Source organism: Salminus brasiliensis, chromosome 25 (genome assembly GCF_030463535.1).
Source record: "Salminus brasiliensis chromosome 25, fSalBra1.hap2, whole genome shotgun sequence".
Lineage (NCBI taxonomy): Eukaryota > Metazoa > Chordata > Actinopteri > Characiformes > Bryconidae > Salminus > Salminus brasiliensis.
In genome coordinates, this window is record NC_132902.1 from 18,116,994 (window position 1) to 18,131,758 (window position 14,765).

The window sequence follows — 14,765 nt, forward strand, 5'->3', positions numbered from 1 at the left end:
AGATTGTATAGCAGGAAGCAAACATCTACGACCACCATATACATTTTAATTAAGCATTTTTTAAGTAGCCATGTTAAAAAATATAAATAAATAAATACCCTGTCTTTTGACTGAGGGCCACATTTTTGTACCACATTTTAATAGTTTAATCGATATTTTTTTTTGTTTTTGTTCAAAAGATGAGCAAAATAAAGACATTTTAATTGCAGGCTCAGTTTAAAATAATAAAACTAATATTGTTCCAGAAGATAAGAGTGAAAAACCTCTAAAAGAACAATTATAAAGAGAAGAGCTTCTTACATTATAGAACCTGTGTCGTTTTATTTTAAGCTTTTTCCTAGCCTGTCAATCTATATAAACACACTGTACACCCCTAAAAATAGTTTATCTAGGATCCTGTGGTTATATAAGAAAATGGTTATATCTGATAAGTTTATTATTTATAAATAGTTTTGATTAGAGGATGGGTTCCCCTTTTGGTTCTTGGTTTCTCCCAAGGTGTTCTTTTAAACATTTTAATGGCTTTTCTGATTAAAAATACAGACCACTCAAAAAGGGAGGGAGTAAAAATCAAGACAAGCTACACACTGCTTCAAAATAATGCACAAATACTTTTATTAAGGTTGTCTTCAAAATAACTAATCAAACAACTTCACATTGTCTCTCAGTCCAAAACCAATTACACCAGAAATGTATTTGTACTGGTTTTTAAAACGGCTAAAAATGAAAAAGTACATGCTGTCTCACATCTGCATGATAGAACTGCACAGTGTGGTCCAAAGGTCTGAGAACACCTTACAAATCTGGGATTTTCCTAAAATAAACACCCGTCATTTTTAAACTGAAGCAAACTGTGTGACTGTGACCATGTTGACACCTTGGTACAAAAATCTCAAGTTCAGAGTTCAGCCACTCGCTGGATCTGATCTCCTCTACTCATGCAGAGTTTATGCAGCTGGATTGCACATGGTCATTAAAGCAGAAATACTACAGAATGCTGAATGTTTCACTTAAATTTTTACTTTGTTATACTGAAAGTAGAATTTGTAAAGAATCAATCAATGGGATCAATTTCACTGACAGGCTCAGACAACTGAATGTTCAAACTGTGCATAATAAAAGCAAAGTCGGTTGCTGATCTTTTCTTGCTTTGGTAATGCGATGATAAAGACTAGCAAGACATAAAACAAGCTTCACTGAGAATGGCTGCCATCTAGTGGTCCTGAGTGGAAGTGTGTTATTGATCATCCTCGCCCCAGCCCTCTTCTGAGAATAGGTCAGCCTGACGTTTGCTGAAATTGCTTCTGAAATCTTCATCAAAGTGCTCCAAGTCATCCTCCCTGAAAATACCCTAATGAAAACAAATGGTACACTCATACACTGCAGGCTATTACTGTGGGCAATCTAATTGACAGATTGCTATCAAAATGAAAATGTCCTATTCAGCATATATATATATATACACACTTATATGTAGGCATAGTAAAGTCTCCTTACCTTCGGCAAGTACCCCAGGAGTTTTGTAGCATGCTGTTTAAGGAGCTTCTGCCTCTCTTCCTCAATGATCTGTCGGCGCAGTGCTTCTCTTTCCTGCTCAATCGCTCTCTCTTCTGCCTCACGTTCCTGTGGGAAGGTTTGTTACATTGATGGAACTCCAAAATCAATACAATAGTGGTAGGCATTTATCTCAATGTACTTTCAGAAGGAAATCATGGATCACACCACTTGCCTGCATCATACTACTTATTCCAATCTCTCGAGCTCAAGCATACTAGTAATCATTCTGGACCTCGCACAGTCAGCTATTACTAGCATAGCTAGCTGCAGGAGTAAGTGACACAGGCTAAAATACTGCCCGATTTGAACCTCACCTTGTCAGCCAGGTACTGCTGCTTCCTCTCCTCAATCAGCTTCTCCACGGCACGTTTATGCTCCAGTTGTTTCATGCGCCGCTTCTGCGCGTTCATCTGTTCGATGCGGTCGTCCTCTGCAAACTTCGCCAGCATCATCTGCCTAAACGCCTCTTCTTCCTCCTTCTCGGCCTGCTGGCGCAGCTGTTTGAAGGCCATCTGTTCCCGACAAGTCTGCTGCAGCTCTAGCCTCTGCCGGATCCTCCGCTCCATTTCCTCCTGAAAGGAAAAGAGGAGGTATAGCATGGTCAATTTATTGATAAGAAGATTCCTGAAAAGCAGGTCTTCCTAGAACATTTCCTTGCTCCAGGCACATTCACATTCCCTTAACATTTCATGAACATGAATAAAAGACCCATTCTTGGCAGGACTGCCTTACTTTGAATAAACATGCATTTATAAAAATGTGAATTCTTACGAGTTCATTCTGTCTAACAGCCTCTGCCTGCTCCTCCAGGTACAGCTCCTCCCGGACACGCTCCATGTCCTCACGCTGTTGCCGTTCCATTTCAATCTTTTCGCTTAGCTACACCAACAAAAAGGAAAAGCAAAGGAGTTTGTGAGTTCCTTAAAGCAATTTGACTTGAGATGGAAAGGTTGAGGCTTAAGAACAGGTCTTTCACCACCTACCATCTTATGGAGGTTCTCTTTAGCCTTCTCTCTCTTTTTAGCACTAGCCATTCTGTCCTCTTCCTTTCTCTGCTGGTACTTGGCAAACTCCAGAATTCGCCTGTTCTCCTCTTCCATTTTCTCCCGTTCCATGCGCCTCCACTCATTTTGCCGCTCCTTGAACTCCTCAACGTATCTCTGCGTGGCCGTGATCTTCTCAAGTCGGAGCTGACGCTCCCTAAACACAAAGTGCAGGAATGGAAGATCGCAATTTTCAAATCAAGTCAATATACCTATAATATGCACTATAAGCAACAACAGCAGCAAGGAAGGCTACGTTGGCCCAAAGAACTGCGCTGCCCTGCATATGAGTGAATTTGACTTGCTGTATCATCAATCATCATCAAAATGATTGAGGTTTATGTGAGTTAATGATCTGTTTTCACTGGACGTTTCATTCTAGTTTTAAGTACACTGCATAAAGACACTGCTCTTCAATGAGCTAATGCATTAAATCTACAAAAATATTAGGACACCTGCCGATTCACTGAAATTGTTTTTCTTCTGAAGTAAAGGGGACTAAAAAGAATGTTTATCCGGCATTTGTTGGAGTAACTGCCTCTAATGTCTAGGGAAGGCTTTCCATTAGATTCTGGAGCATTGCTGTGAGGATCTGATTGGATTCAGCAAGTGTCAGTGAGGTCAGGAAGTTGGATCCACAACACTGCTCCACACCTCAATGCTGGGGGGCTTTATACCCTTGTAGCCCACTCCTAGTATTAGGCATGATGTCAATAGGTTCATTCATGTTTATCTACTCCATTCCTAGTCACCATAGTTGTCTATACAGTCGGTGAGGCTTCAAGTCTCTAATACTTCTGCTGGAAGTATCAGTGTAAAAAGTATTTTGAGCAAAACAAAATATTAAAGACTTTGTCTCACATCTGATCCTCTTCATAGATCTTCCGTACGATTTCATCCACCATGAGTTTTTCCTTGAGGAACTCCTCATAGGCCTCCTGCCTCTTTTGTTCCTTCTCCTCCAGCTGCTGTTCCAGCTCCTGCTGGTAGCGAACCAGTTCCTCATAGCGCCTTCGCTCCTGCTTCTCCTTTTCAATCACTGCTTGCTTTTGCTCTTTCTTCAGTTTACGGGCAATATCAGCTTCCTCTTTCTGAAATCCCACCAAAACCAGAATGTTAACCTTGAATAGTACAAGACACTGGTGCTTCAATTTACAACCCTGTTCCCACCTTTGAGTAGGTCTGATGAAATTCTGAGAAATGTTCACTCACCATGGCCTCGTACCTCATGGCCTCCTTCTCAGCTATCTGTGCCGACCTCTCTCTATTCAGGTAAGCAGACTTCAGCTTCGCCTCCAGCTCGCGAAGTTCTACACTACAAATTGGTTAACCACTGTTAATAAATGGTAAACTAGCCAGACAAACCGCTATCCCAAATACATGGTCATTACTGCCAACTTTAAAGCCACCAGACACCTGTTTTCTTTGATGTACTGCCTCATTTTTTCATCTCGCATTTTCTCATAAGTGATGCGGGCCAGTTCTTTAGCCATCCTCTCCTCCTGCTCCAGCTGCTTCTCCTTGAAAATTCTGTCTTGCTCCGCCTGCAGAAAAAAAACAAAAAAAAACAAAAAACATGTTTAAAGCTTGATATAGTAGGATACAAACATATGGTTGTCATGGTAGGGCTTATTAATAATAAGAATAATATAATGATAAGGTCAGTTACAACAAACCTTAAAGGAATGAAAACAGATGGTCTTTTGGTTAAACACATTACTATAGGTTTTAAAACTCCAAAATAATTAAAAATTGGTGGGATTCTCTGTTCGGTTGTATTTCCGCCCAATACTGGTATTAGGCAAATGCACATACCTAAAACCAGTATACAGCTGTAGGTTTATATCGGGGGAGGCAGAGAAAAGAAAGGCTAACCAACCTTTATGTAAGCTTCCTCCATTTGTCTCTCATACGCTTCATCATGCATCTTGCGCAGATATAGTTTCCTCTCAAACCTCTCTTCACTCTTCAGATTGGCCTCCATCTGCACGTCTCTGGCGATCTGTCTGGCCTGATCTTCACGCTGCTCCTCTAGCCGCCGGCTTTCCAGGACCATCCTCTGGCGATGGCTGTGTGACATGTTGCGTCTCTGGCTCATAGAAGCCTGAATATTAAATCAAAATAATCAAGCAAAATTCAAACCTGCGTGTGTCAACAAGATTATTTCCAAAAATCATCACACACTTGAAAATCTATACACATAAACAAATAAAAAAATCAGTTAGATGTTCAGTTAGATGAGGTTTAGGAGCTACTACCTCAAATGTGTTGTGTGTCGAAACGACAGCCACTGAATAACATATTACATTATAACAGAACCTACTGCTTTTACTAGGGGTTATTACACACCAACATATTGATAGGGATGGATGATTTCATTCTCCACAAACAATAATAGGAATGTACCAATACACATTTTTAGGATGTTATATGATTGTCTTGATATTTCTACATAGACTTAATGCACTAGCAGAACTACATTTACAGACTGCTAAAGAAAGATTCCAGTCTCCCAGAAGTACTATTGTCAATGACATTCAGTGTAGAACAGTGTATCGCGTTATAATTTATTACAATAGCGCTAAAATATTATTTTATTTAAAAACAAAACATCGGAAAGTAACTTCTTCTTGTGCGAAGAAGATGCAGTGATCTTGTAAAACTGCTTTGGGGCCGCACCAGCAATGCACCAGCAATCGTTCCCACCACAAAGAATATTGTTTTACATTTTTAAACTAACACATGTGAAATATTAAAATTCCAGCATTACCAAAGCATAGAAACACTCAGGAGCATGCCTTAACCCTCCTGTTGCGGGTCAAATTGACCCATTCCAGAGTTCAAAAATACGGCAAATATATTTGGTATCTGTTTATTTTATATGAAACCGTTTCTACTGAGCTTTTTTTTGTGTAATTAACATTAAAACAGATTCAAATTAAAACAAGTTACTAATTTAATGTGTTTGAAGAGAAGAAAAAGGGGGGAGGAAGATGTAGCTAGCTAACAGGCCAGCATAGGTAAATAAACATCTAAAATCAACATTTAAATAATAATAATAATAATAATAATAATACAAATTATAAAGTAACTAAATAAAATAAATGTGTTGAAAGTTTGATTTGTTTAATAATAAAAAAGGAAATATCACAAATAAACAATGCTTTTTAAGGGATGTCCTATTTAATTGCACTACTGTTAGCTAGCTACTAAATATGAGTTAAATTCATGTTAATTGAGCTAAAGACAATGTTTATGGGTAAAATATAGGTTACTACTTTTTAAACTTCTGGATAGTTCAGTGTGCACTGTGTCTGACCCGAGAATATTAGCAAGATAGCTACTGATGCCCCTTACAGTTGAACATAACAGAGGCATTAAAGGGTTTTATCACATATCAGCGACCTAAATAAAGCTCAGAGCCAATGAAGCCCTTTAGTTGTAGGAGTTGTGTTAGAGGAGACCGAAACTCGGTCTGTATCGGATGCTGCACTAGCACGCAGGCTAGCTAGCTAGCTGTGCTAACTGTGAACACTTAGTGCTCCCGCTGCTCGAAAAATAGACCGTGATGACAATCTCCGTTAAAGTAAAAGATCACTTTGACGCTAAAACACTACTTAACTCACCATTCTGTGGAAATGTGAGTCCAGATGAGCGCAGTCAGGACAAACACCTGCACAGCCCAGGCGGGTTCATATGTTGATTACTGGTCGCCGTGGAAACAAAGTCCTGCCGACTTGCCAATAAAGTCGGCTGTAATTGGCCAAGACGAAAATCTCTCTGGGTCTTGATTGGCTCGTTGAAATACCGCCAAAGACGTTTTTGTATTTTTTTTGTGTGATAAGTTTGTCATTTAAATGTTAAATAAAGTATTTAATAAAGTATAAATGAATTAATAAAGTATTATGAATAAATATTTCCCTAAATAACAATATAATTAGAAATATAATCAAAATTATTTAAAAATATATTTGTTTGTATACCTAATATTCATTACACACATGATATTTATCTGAACATCCAACATTATGTTTAATTTAAAAATATTTATTTCTATTTTATTTTATTTTAGTTTTTGGTCCTTTTATTTTATATATATTTCCCCTCTGTTTTCCCCTTATTTTATGTGACTGGACAGTTATCAATACTAGCTGTGCCGTGTATGACTATGTATGTGACAAATAAGCTTAGACCTGATTTAACATTGGAATGTCATGTTCAATACCAAGCAATACTATCACTAGCCCTATACAGGCTTCCTTTGCTCATACAAAAAATGGTATGTTTGTTTGTTTTTCTGACAAAATGTTTAAATTCAAGAAAATGTACCTAGATAGCAGATGATTTCATGCCTAACATTACCCAGTTAAGCCACGTCAAGTTTGGCAATGGAATGTTTATGATGGGTCCAGCTGTAGCACTGGTGGGCTGTGGCTGTCTGACTCAGCAGTGGCCAACATACAGCCTTACATGCGAAACATCTGTACAGCATTTCTATTTTGACCAATAAGTGGCCCATCTGTAGTCATCTGTCTGCATAAAGGTAAGTACTTAGAGGGGTGTAGCTGTTGAACATAGATAGATATACAGTACATTGCCTAAATAAGTCTAAATATAAGTCTAAGGTCACCAATTGTGTGGGTTGCCCAGAAGTTGATTATGGTTGCGTGGTGGTGACCTCAAATGCTGCTTGTTGTTCCATGTTAGACCATGGATAATGAAATGAATCAATTCATTTAATCGTAAATTGTCATTTTCTGTTTCTCATTTTAATTAATCAGTGTCCTGCTTGATGTAACAGCTTGGGATGTTGAATTTATTCAAGTGGACACCCCTCTTTATTATACACTAAAGTACTGGTACAATTGACAATTGGCGTTTTTAAAGACTTTATCCTTCTTTAGCTGGAATAACGGTCTCTACTGTCTACAGGGAACGCTTTCTACTTAGACATACAGTGTATAAGTTTAGTGAAGATTTCACATGGAAATTCTGAAAAACAAATAAAGGACAGTCAGAAATGACACAGATGATTTGACTCATTAGTAAAATGGGCATTTTTATTTCATTCAATTTTGTACAAATACTCACTTATTGTCCTAAATTTTGGCATACACCTTAATAGATAATAAAAGCATAATACCGTTAGATTTCTCTGCCTATATTACATGTTACAGTTTTGACACTATAAACAAAGACCACCTTCATGACGCTGAGTTCTCTTAAAAATGTTGCACCATTCCGGACGTTGGAATCAGACGTGCCATCCACAGCACAGATGGAGATATGGAGTACAATAAGCATACCCTTTCTAAAAGGCTATTTGTTGAGATGCTGAGCATACGCGAAGATGACCACTATGATTTGTCCTAAAAGCAAAACTAGGGTTGAGTTACAAGGTAATGCCATAGTGTTTGTGGAAGCAGTATTACACCATTTCAACTTAGATTATAAAACAAAGATAAACAATATATTTACAAAATTCAAGTTTGTATTTCTAAAATAGAAAAAGTGCATCAAAATGAATCCAATAAAAAAAAAAAAAAACAGAATCTGGGAATGGATCACTGTAGTAAAAAATCATCTGAATTCTTCTGAAGGACCAAAATACTCCAGGGCAATGTGGATGCGGTATCATTTCAGAATAGCACAGGAGGACATTCTACTGAAACACAGCGGAAAACATCCAAAAGCCTCCAAAACACTATTCATCTTCATAACAATAAATTAGAAACACTGCAAAAAACAAAAAAACAACAACAAAGAGCTAGCTACAACAACACCAGTGCCTAATGTTACATCTTATATCTGTCAACATCATAACAAAAAAGCAAGCCAGGTCTTGGGTGAACCCTTGCTCTCTCATTCCGCGCTTTGTCTTTTTTCCAAGATGTCCTACTTTTAGAGAAAAAGCACCAGGAAACACGGCTGTTGTGGACAGTCACAGCCCATTTGAGGTTTTTCTTGTATATTTGCAGAGAGCTCCATTTAATTTGGCAGAAGATCAGATGTGATGAGTCAGAAACCATGCGAAAACTCATGTTCCCAGAAGTCTTTCTTGAACGGATTTCCCAAAAGTCTTTGTTTTGAACGACGTCCCATTTGTTCTTTTCTTTTCTCTCTTTTATAGTGTAGAGGATGAGATGTGGAGACCTGTCCATGATCCATGGGTTCGGCTCAGTAAGCAGTGCAGGCCAGGTGAAGGGCGATGCAGTGTTTTGTTTTTGTTTGTTTGTTTTTTTTTCCACAATGGAGCAACAGATCATCCAGTGCACAGAGCGAATCCTCTACTTTCTCTCTCGCTCTGTCTGTCTCATGTTTCTCCATTCACTTTTGAATGGTTCCTTTCACTCTCATTTTACTCACCATGTATCTCCTACCTTCTATATCCTTTCTCTTTCTCTTTCCCTGTCTCTCTCTCTCTCTCTCTCTCTCTCTCTCTCTCTCTCTCTCTCTCTCTCTCTCTCTCTCTCTCTCTCTCTCTCTCTCTCTCTCTCTCTCTCTCTCTCTCTCTCTCTCTCTCTCTCTCTCTCTCTCTCTCGCACTCCCCACCCCTCCCCAACCACCTCCCCTTCTCTGTTCCAGAGACATGTAGTGTTACTGTGGGACGCTCCCTGAGAGTTGGGCCAGGTTGAACCCTGCGAGCAGCCTGCGTTATCGCTCTTCTGCCACCTTTCCATTGGCCTCGTTTTCCGCCTCCTCCCTGTGCTTCTGCCTCTGGAAAAAACCCAGCTGGGAGAAACGCAGACATAGCCAAGAGTTAGGATTCAATCCACAATCCGCAAGCCAAACTCCCACCACACAACTTCTGAAAAGCACATCATGTGCTGTAATAGACATGTGAACACTTTACCTGCACACAATAATACCGACCTCCAGTAACAGGGGATAAACAGGGAATAGGGAGTATTTCACAGTGCTGTCTGTTAAAGTCGTTTGAGTAAGTTAACATATTCATTTACATTGATGGCATTTGACTAAAGCTCTTATCCAGGGCGAAGCTTACATCTGAATCATGCTGCACAGCTCAACAACTCTTGTTGGCGTAGCATGTTGTGATTGTGCAGCTGGAGAATCGAACCCTAGTCTGACACATGGAGGGTAATGGTAACTTTCACCAGTGTTTTCATATAAGGGATTTGTTCAGTTCACGATTTGTTCAGTTTACAGGATCCATCATTATAAGAGCAGAGCTATGAGGAATTCTGCAGTTATGAAACACATTATGAATCTGATGTTATGGGATGATACATTTTAGGGGAGATATTGGTGAAATAGGCCTAATTGTGCCACCTACAACACCAACCGATTTTAACCTACGTCTACAAATTGATTTAGACTTAAATAAAGTTTTATTTAAAAAAAAGTATTAAATAAATTCTGAATCTGTGGATCAGAAGTTCGTATTTTAAAGTAATATTTGCTAGAAATGTCCTTATTTTTATCTATAGTTATTTAGTGAATTTCTCTCAAATCAAATTAGGTTCATAATAAGTTTGTTAAAAAAAAAGCAAACTGGCTAAAAGCTTTCATTAAAGCACACTATCATCCCAGTTACCAGTAAGGGTGTGGTTGGTGTGGCGCAACAGATAAGACCACTACCTGCCACTGAGTTACAACACCATGTGGGAGACTGGGGTTTGATTCCCGGTCTGGGTGACTATGCTGCGCTATACCAAAAAGAGTCCTTGGGCAAGACTCCTAACACTACATTGGCCCACCTCTGTGATTTTAATAACCTTGTATGTCGCTCTGGATAAGAGCGTCTGCTAAATGCCATAAATGTAAATGTTTTCATACTGGCATTTTTTCTAGACCTAGGTCTACTTGCTCTGTGAGTTCGAGATGCTATGGTCAAGTGTGAAAGCTGTTTTTGAGCCCGGGAGTGGCCCACAGATTATTATTTTTTTTTATGTGATCAAATATCCAACATTCGTATAAACAGTTCACGCTCCTAAACTGATGCACATGTGCAAGAGAGCAATGCTTTACATGAAGTTTCAGTTTTCATCATAGGAACTATCAAGAAATTCCAGTGGGATCACTGCGTTCAAGCTCTCTGTAAAAAAGGTCAAGGTTTGCGTCCTTGGATTTTTTAAACTTTGCTTTTAAGCTTTTTTATTTTACTTTGTCACTGCAGCAGCACGCTCCGGTGGCCGCATTCAGACATTTTCTTAGAAATTTCTTCAAACAGAGTGCTAAAGGTAAAAAAGGTAAAGGTAAACGTATTTGTCACTGTACAGTGTACACTGTACAGCGAAATGTGTCCTCCGCATTTAACCCATCTGTGGTAGTGAACACACACTCACACACACAAGTGAGCTAGAGGCAGTGAGTACACACACACACCCAGAGCGGTGGGCAGCCAACTCCAGTGCCCGGGGAGCAGAGAGGGTAAAGGGCCTTGCTCAAGGGCCCAACAGTGGCAGCTTGCTAAGCCCAGGAATCGAACCCACAACCCTGTTAACGAACATCTGTTATTGAACATCACCCCAAATATTTATGTGGTCAGTTCCCTCACTATCCTGCGACTGAAAACCCCCTCACTGCTGTGAATGTGGAGTTGGACTGGTTCCATTGAATTTCAATACCACACGCAAAAGTGACCCAAATCGGAATTGAAAATACCAGAGTGTTTTTTGCTGTTCACACTGCCACACAGATAACACATCTGTGCGTCATATGACGATTTGGCCTACTTTTACACTTCACACACTGATGAAAAATGAGTGTCTGTAAATGGTAATGTACATATTTTTTAATTGTAATTACAATAATAAAAGATAATAAATGAATAATTTTAAGCATAAAAGCTACATTTATCACTGCAAATATTTTTCATCAATGCAACAGCCATAATGAAAGGAATCAGTTACAAGTTATTACCTTCCACAGTGCTAGAATGAGGAGAGAGAGTAACAACAGTCCCCCAAGTGTACTCCCGATAATAATCCAGATGGGAATCCGGTAATCTTCCTCCTTCCTAATCTCCAGAATTATCTGAGAAAAAAAAATAGAAAGAATACTTAAAGCACATTAAAAAGTAAATATACTATTCTACTAAAATCCACTATATTGACAAAAGAGTTATTTATTGATTAAAAGAGTTCATCTGGCTGGGGGTTTAAAGAGTTTCTGCTTTTGTAGGAATAACTGTCTCTACTGTCCAGGGAAGGCATTTTACTCCTCTAGCCTACGTCTGGCATTAGGCATGGTTCCAAAAGACTCCAAAATGTTTATCTGCTCCAGACAGTCCCTTTCTATTGCAGTGCTTCTCTACAAGGATTAGACAAGCTGAGTGAGTGTGTGTACATTTGCACATCTGTATCAGCAATAGGTTCAACTTAAAGCAGCTGAATGCATTCATTAAAAGGGGTGTCCACATACATTTGGACATATAGTATATTCAATACTAAGATTAACTTCTACATTTGGACCAAGCAACCAACCTATCTTTCTCTTGTATCGCCCCTGATGATAGTATGCCAATAAATATTCATGAAAGATGTGTAAATTTGGTATTTGATGGGCTTCTTTTACTGCCAGAGGAAATGCCTATTTTGCTATTGTCAGTGAGTGTTGTTTTCTGCTGGAGTGTCTATAGATGGCAGCAGAGATCAGTGTGAGAGTGGAGGGCTGCATGGTGGTCTGCTGGTCCTTTCGGTCCTTTGGTTCCAGACTGCTGGAGCACACTGAAAACCCTCCACTGCCCCAGCTGTGAAATGGACTGCAGCTACTCAAACACCCACTCATTTGCAAACAGAAGGTCTTTGTCTGGTAAGCGTTAACATGCGGGTTGCACAAGTTTACGTGAGTGGACATGTTGGAATAAACGATCTGGGCACAGTTTCAGTGCAGCGTGACCCATGTTGTTGCATTCATGTGCATTATATTATTAGCATTTTTAAGTTCTGCACAGTTAACAGCTGGAGATAGATCCTACAGATGTGTGTGTGTGTGACCACATTCCTGTTCAGATAACGGATTAGAACATTTTGAGTTTGTGCAGAAGAATACATATCACACTATTCAGTGTAAAGTGATATATATTTGTGTACTGTCAACCAGTTTATATTGCATTCAAAGCAGACAATGTCCAAATGTTTGTGGACACCCCTTCAAATGAATGCATTCAGCTACTGTAAGTTTCACCCATTTCTGACACAGATGTGCAAATGCACGCAAACATTTTATCTAGTCCCTCTAGAGAGGTACTGCCAAAAGAATAGGACTCTCTGGATCAGATAAACATCAACGTTTTGACACCATGCCTAATTCCAGAAGTGGGCTAGAGGGGTATTAAGCCCCATAGCACTGATCTAGTACTTTGGGATGAGTTTGGGATAAGGTTGGGTGCTGATCATCCAACATCATGATCTCACTAACAATCTTGTCACTAAATGCAATCACATCCTCACAGCAGTGCTCCAAAATCTAGTAGAACAGTGGACAGTATAGACAGTTACAAAACAAAAGCAGGCTTTTCTTAATACCCTAGATTTTGAAAGGAATACTAAATGAGCAGGTGTCCCAGTACTTTTGTCCATTTAGTGTACTTCAGCATCCACATAAGGTCATTAAGGTTTGCTTATAGTCATTAACATGCTAGCTAAACTAAACTACTGCTAAATTAAGTATGGCCTTGCATATCATTACACAAAAATCTTGTATCTCCAAAATGGCAACTTTACAGCAGGAGTAAAAAACCTTCATAATGGTCAATAAAAATGTCATTTTTTTATTCCAAGTAAAAAATGGCAAAAATGGAGATACAAGGTTTACTCTGAAGTCCATTTCCAATTTCGATGTATTCCCTCTGTCTGGTGGTGTTTTAACAGATTCCCTGATTTATTCAGATCTGTCCTACATCAGCCGGTTCATGCAGTGTCACGGCCCGGGCTCCTGTGAGGTAATGTGCGGCTTCCTGTCGGCGTGGATGTGTCGGGAGCGTGACTCACGTGTCTGACAGGCCTCTCTTCATGAAGGAACATGGAGCTGTCTGGGCTCAGCTCCACCGAGGCTGTCGTCACCAGCTCCAGAGTTTTAAACTTCAGCTGGGCATGACAGGAAAAATACAGAGTCAGTTCTCTGCCACACACTCACTAGCCCCCAGAACGAGAGAGAGAGCATGCGTGAGAAAGATGGTGATGGATGAAACAGAAGTAAATAGGTGCTAGTGGCAGCTGTAGACAAATATCAAAGTGAGCATGTGTATATGTGAGGAACAGAGAGAAACAGGGAACAGATGTACAGCACAGAGACATAACGTACACAAAAACTCACTGTAATTTACCAGCGTTTCCAGTACACAGTTATTCTACTTGTGCAGTGTTTACTCTGTATGTGCTATCTATTTTGACAGCTCTTAATGGCTTTAGGAAATCCTGACCTGTAGACAAACCCAACTCACCCTAAAGAAGAACAGATGGAGGCTAGTACAACAGCACTCAGTGGCAGACAAAGCAACACAGTCATCAGTCATACATGACTATTTTCGCTGTCACACAAAAAAAACCTTGTATCTCCAAAATGGCAAATTTACAGAAGAAGGGAAAAACATCCCAACAGTGGAAGTCAATGTAAACAGATTTTAATCCAGTTCATGAATCTCATCTAAATATATATATATATATATATATATATATATATATATACACCTCCTTTGTTCCATTTACATAAAAAAAATTATTCTGTTATGTACTACTGTAATTTGTTCTGTTTCTATGTACGATATGGGGAGTTTGATACTTTTTTGTTTTTGTTAAACCGTACTCGTAACAAATCTTTAAGCCTATGGTTTGTCTGACTCAATATTTGCCATGATTGTCCTTCAGTAATGCTGGAGAGCAGCACATCACTGACAAACTTGGCTAGATATCGGAAAACAGTGTGAACCAGACATTGTGACTGCAGAAAGACAACGCATAATGAAGCAAAGGCCAAAATAATGTGTATGAGTATCCATGCTAGGCTAAAAGCTAACCTTAGCCGACAGACTTTACCATCTCTTCAGCTAGCTAACTAACTGCACACCATGACCACACAACATCAGCACGATCTGGTACAATAAATAATGATGTTATTGTCATAGTGCTTTGCTATGCTTTGCTATGTGGCTTCTGTGTGAGCCATTGCGGTGCAATAAATCAGCCAGTCAGAGCAGTC

At 39.3% G+C, this 14,765-nt stretch overlaps 2 protein-coding genes across 2 annotated transcripts in view; both read right to left on the reverse strand.

Annotated features, from left to right (window-relative positions):
* Nucleotides 1–591: 591 nt before the first annotated feature.
* On the reverse strand, nt 592–6,313 carry mns1 (meiosis-specific nuclear structural 1). The gene is made up of 10 exons (XM_072671445.1): nt 6,227–6,313; nt 4,480–4,704; nt 4,017–4,144; nt 3,813–3,915; nt 3,462–3,691; nt 2,541–2,757; nt 2,329–2,436; nt 1,872–2,129; nt 1,498–1,623; nt 592–1,351 (listed from the first exon to the last, which is right to left on the reverse strand). Exons 1-10 carry the CDS (start codon nt 6,227–6,229, stop codon nt 1,238–1,240), a joined length of 1,512 nt encoding a protein of 503 aa, XP_072527546.1. The 5' UTR covers nt 6,230–6,313; the 3' UTR covers nt 592–1,237.
* Nucleotides 6,314–9,047: 2,734 nt separating this feature from the next.
* The window catches only part of itga11a (integrin, alpha 11a), a 61,895-nt gene continuing 56,177 nt past the window's right edge, over nt 9,048–14,765 (reverse strand). The window contains exons 28-30 of the mRNA XM_072671154.1: nt 13,559–13,654; nt 11,487–11,600; nt 9,048–9,332 (exon numbers count right to left, since the gene is read on the reverse strand). Coding sequence (XP_072527255.1) covers nt 9,255–9,332; nt 11,487–11,600; nt 13,559–13,654 — 288 coding nt within the window. The 3' untranslated portion in view covers nt 9,048–9,254. The remainder of the gene's footprint in view (nt 9,333–11,486; nt 11,601–13,558; nt 13,655–14,765) is intronic.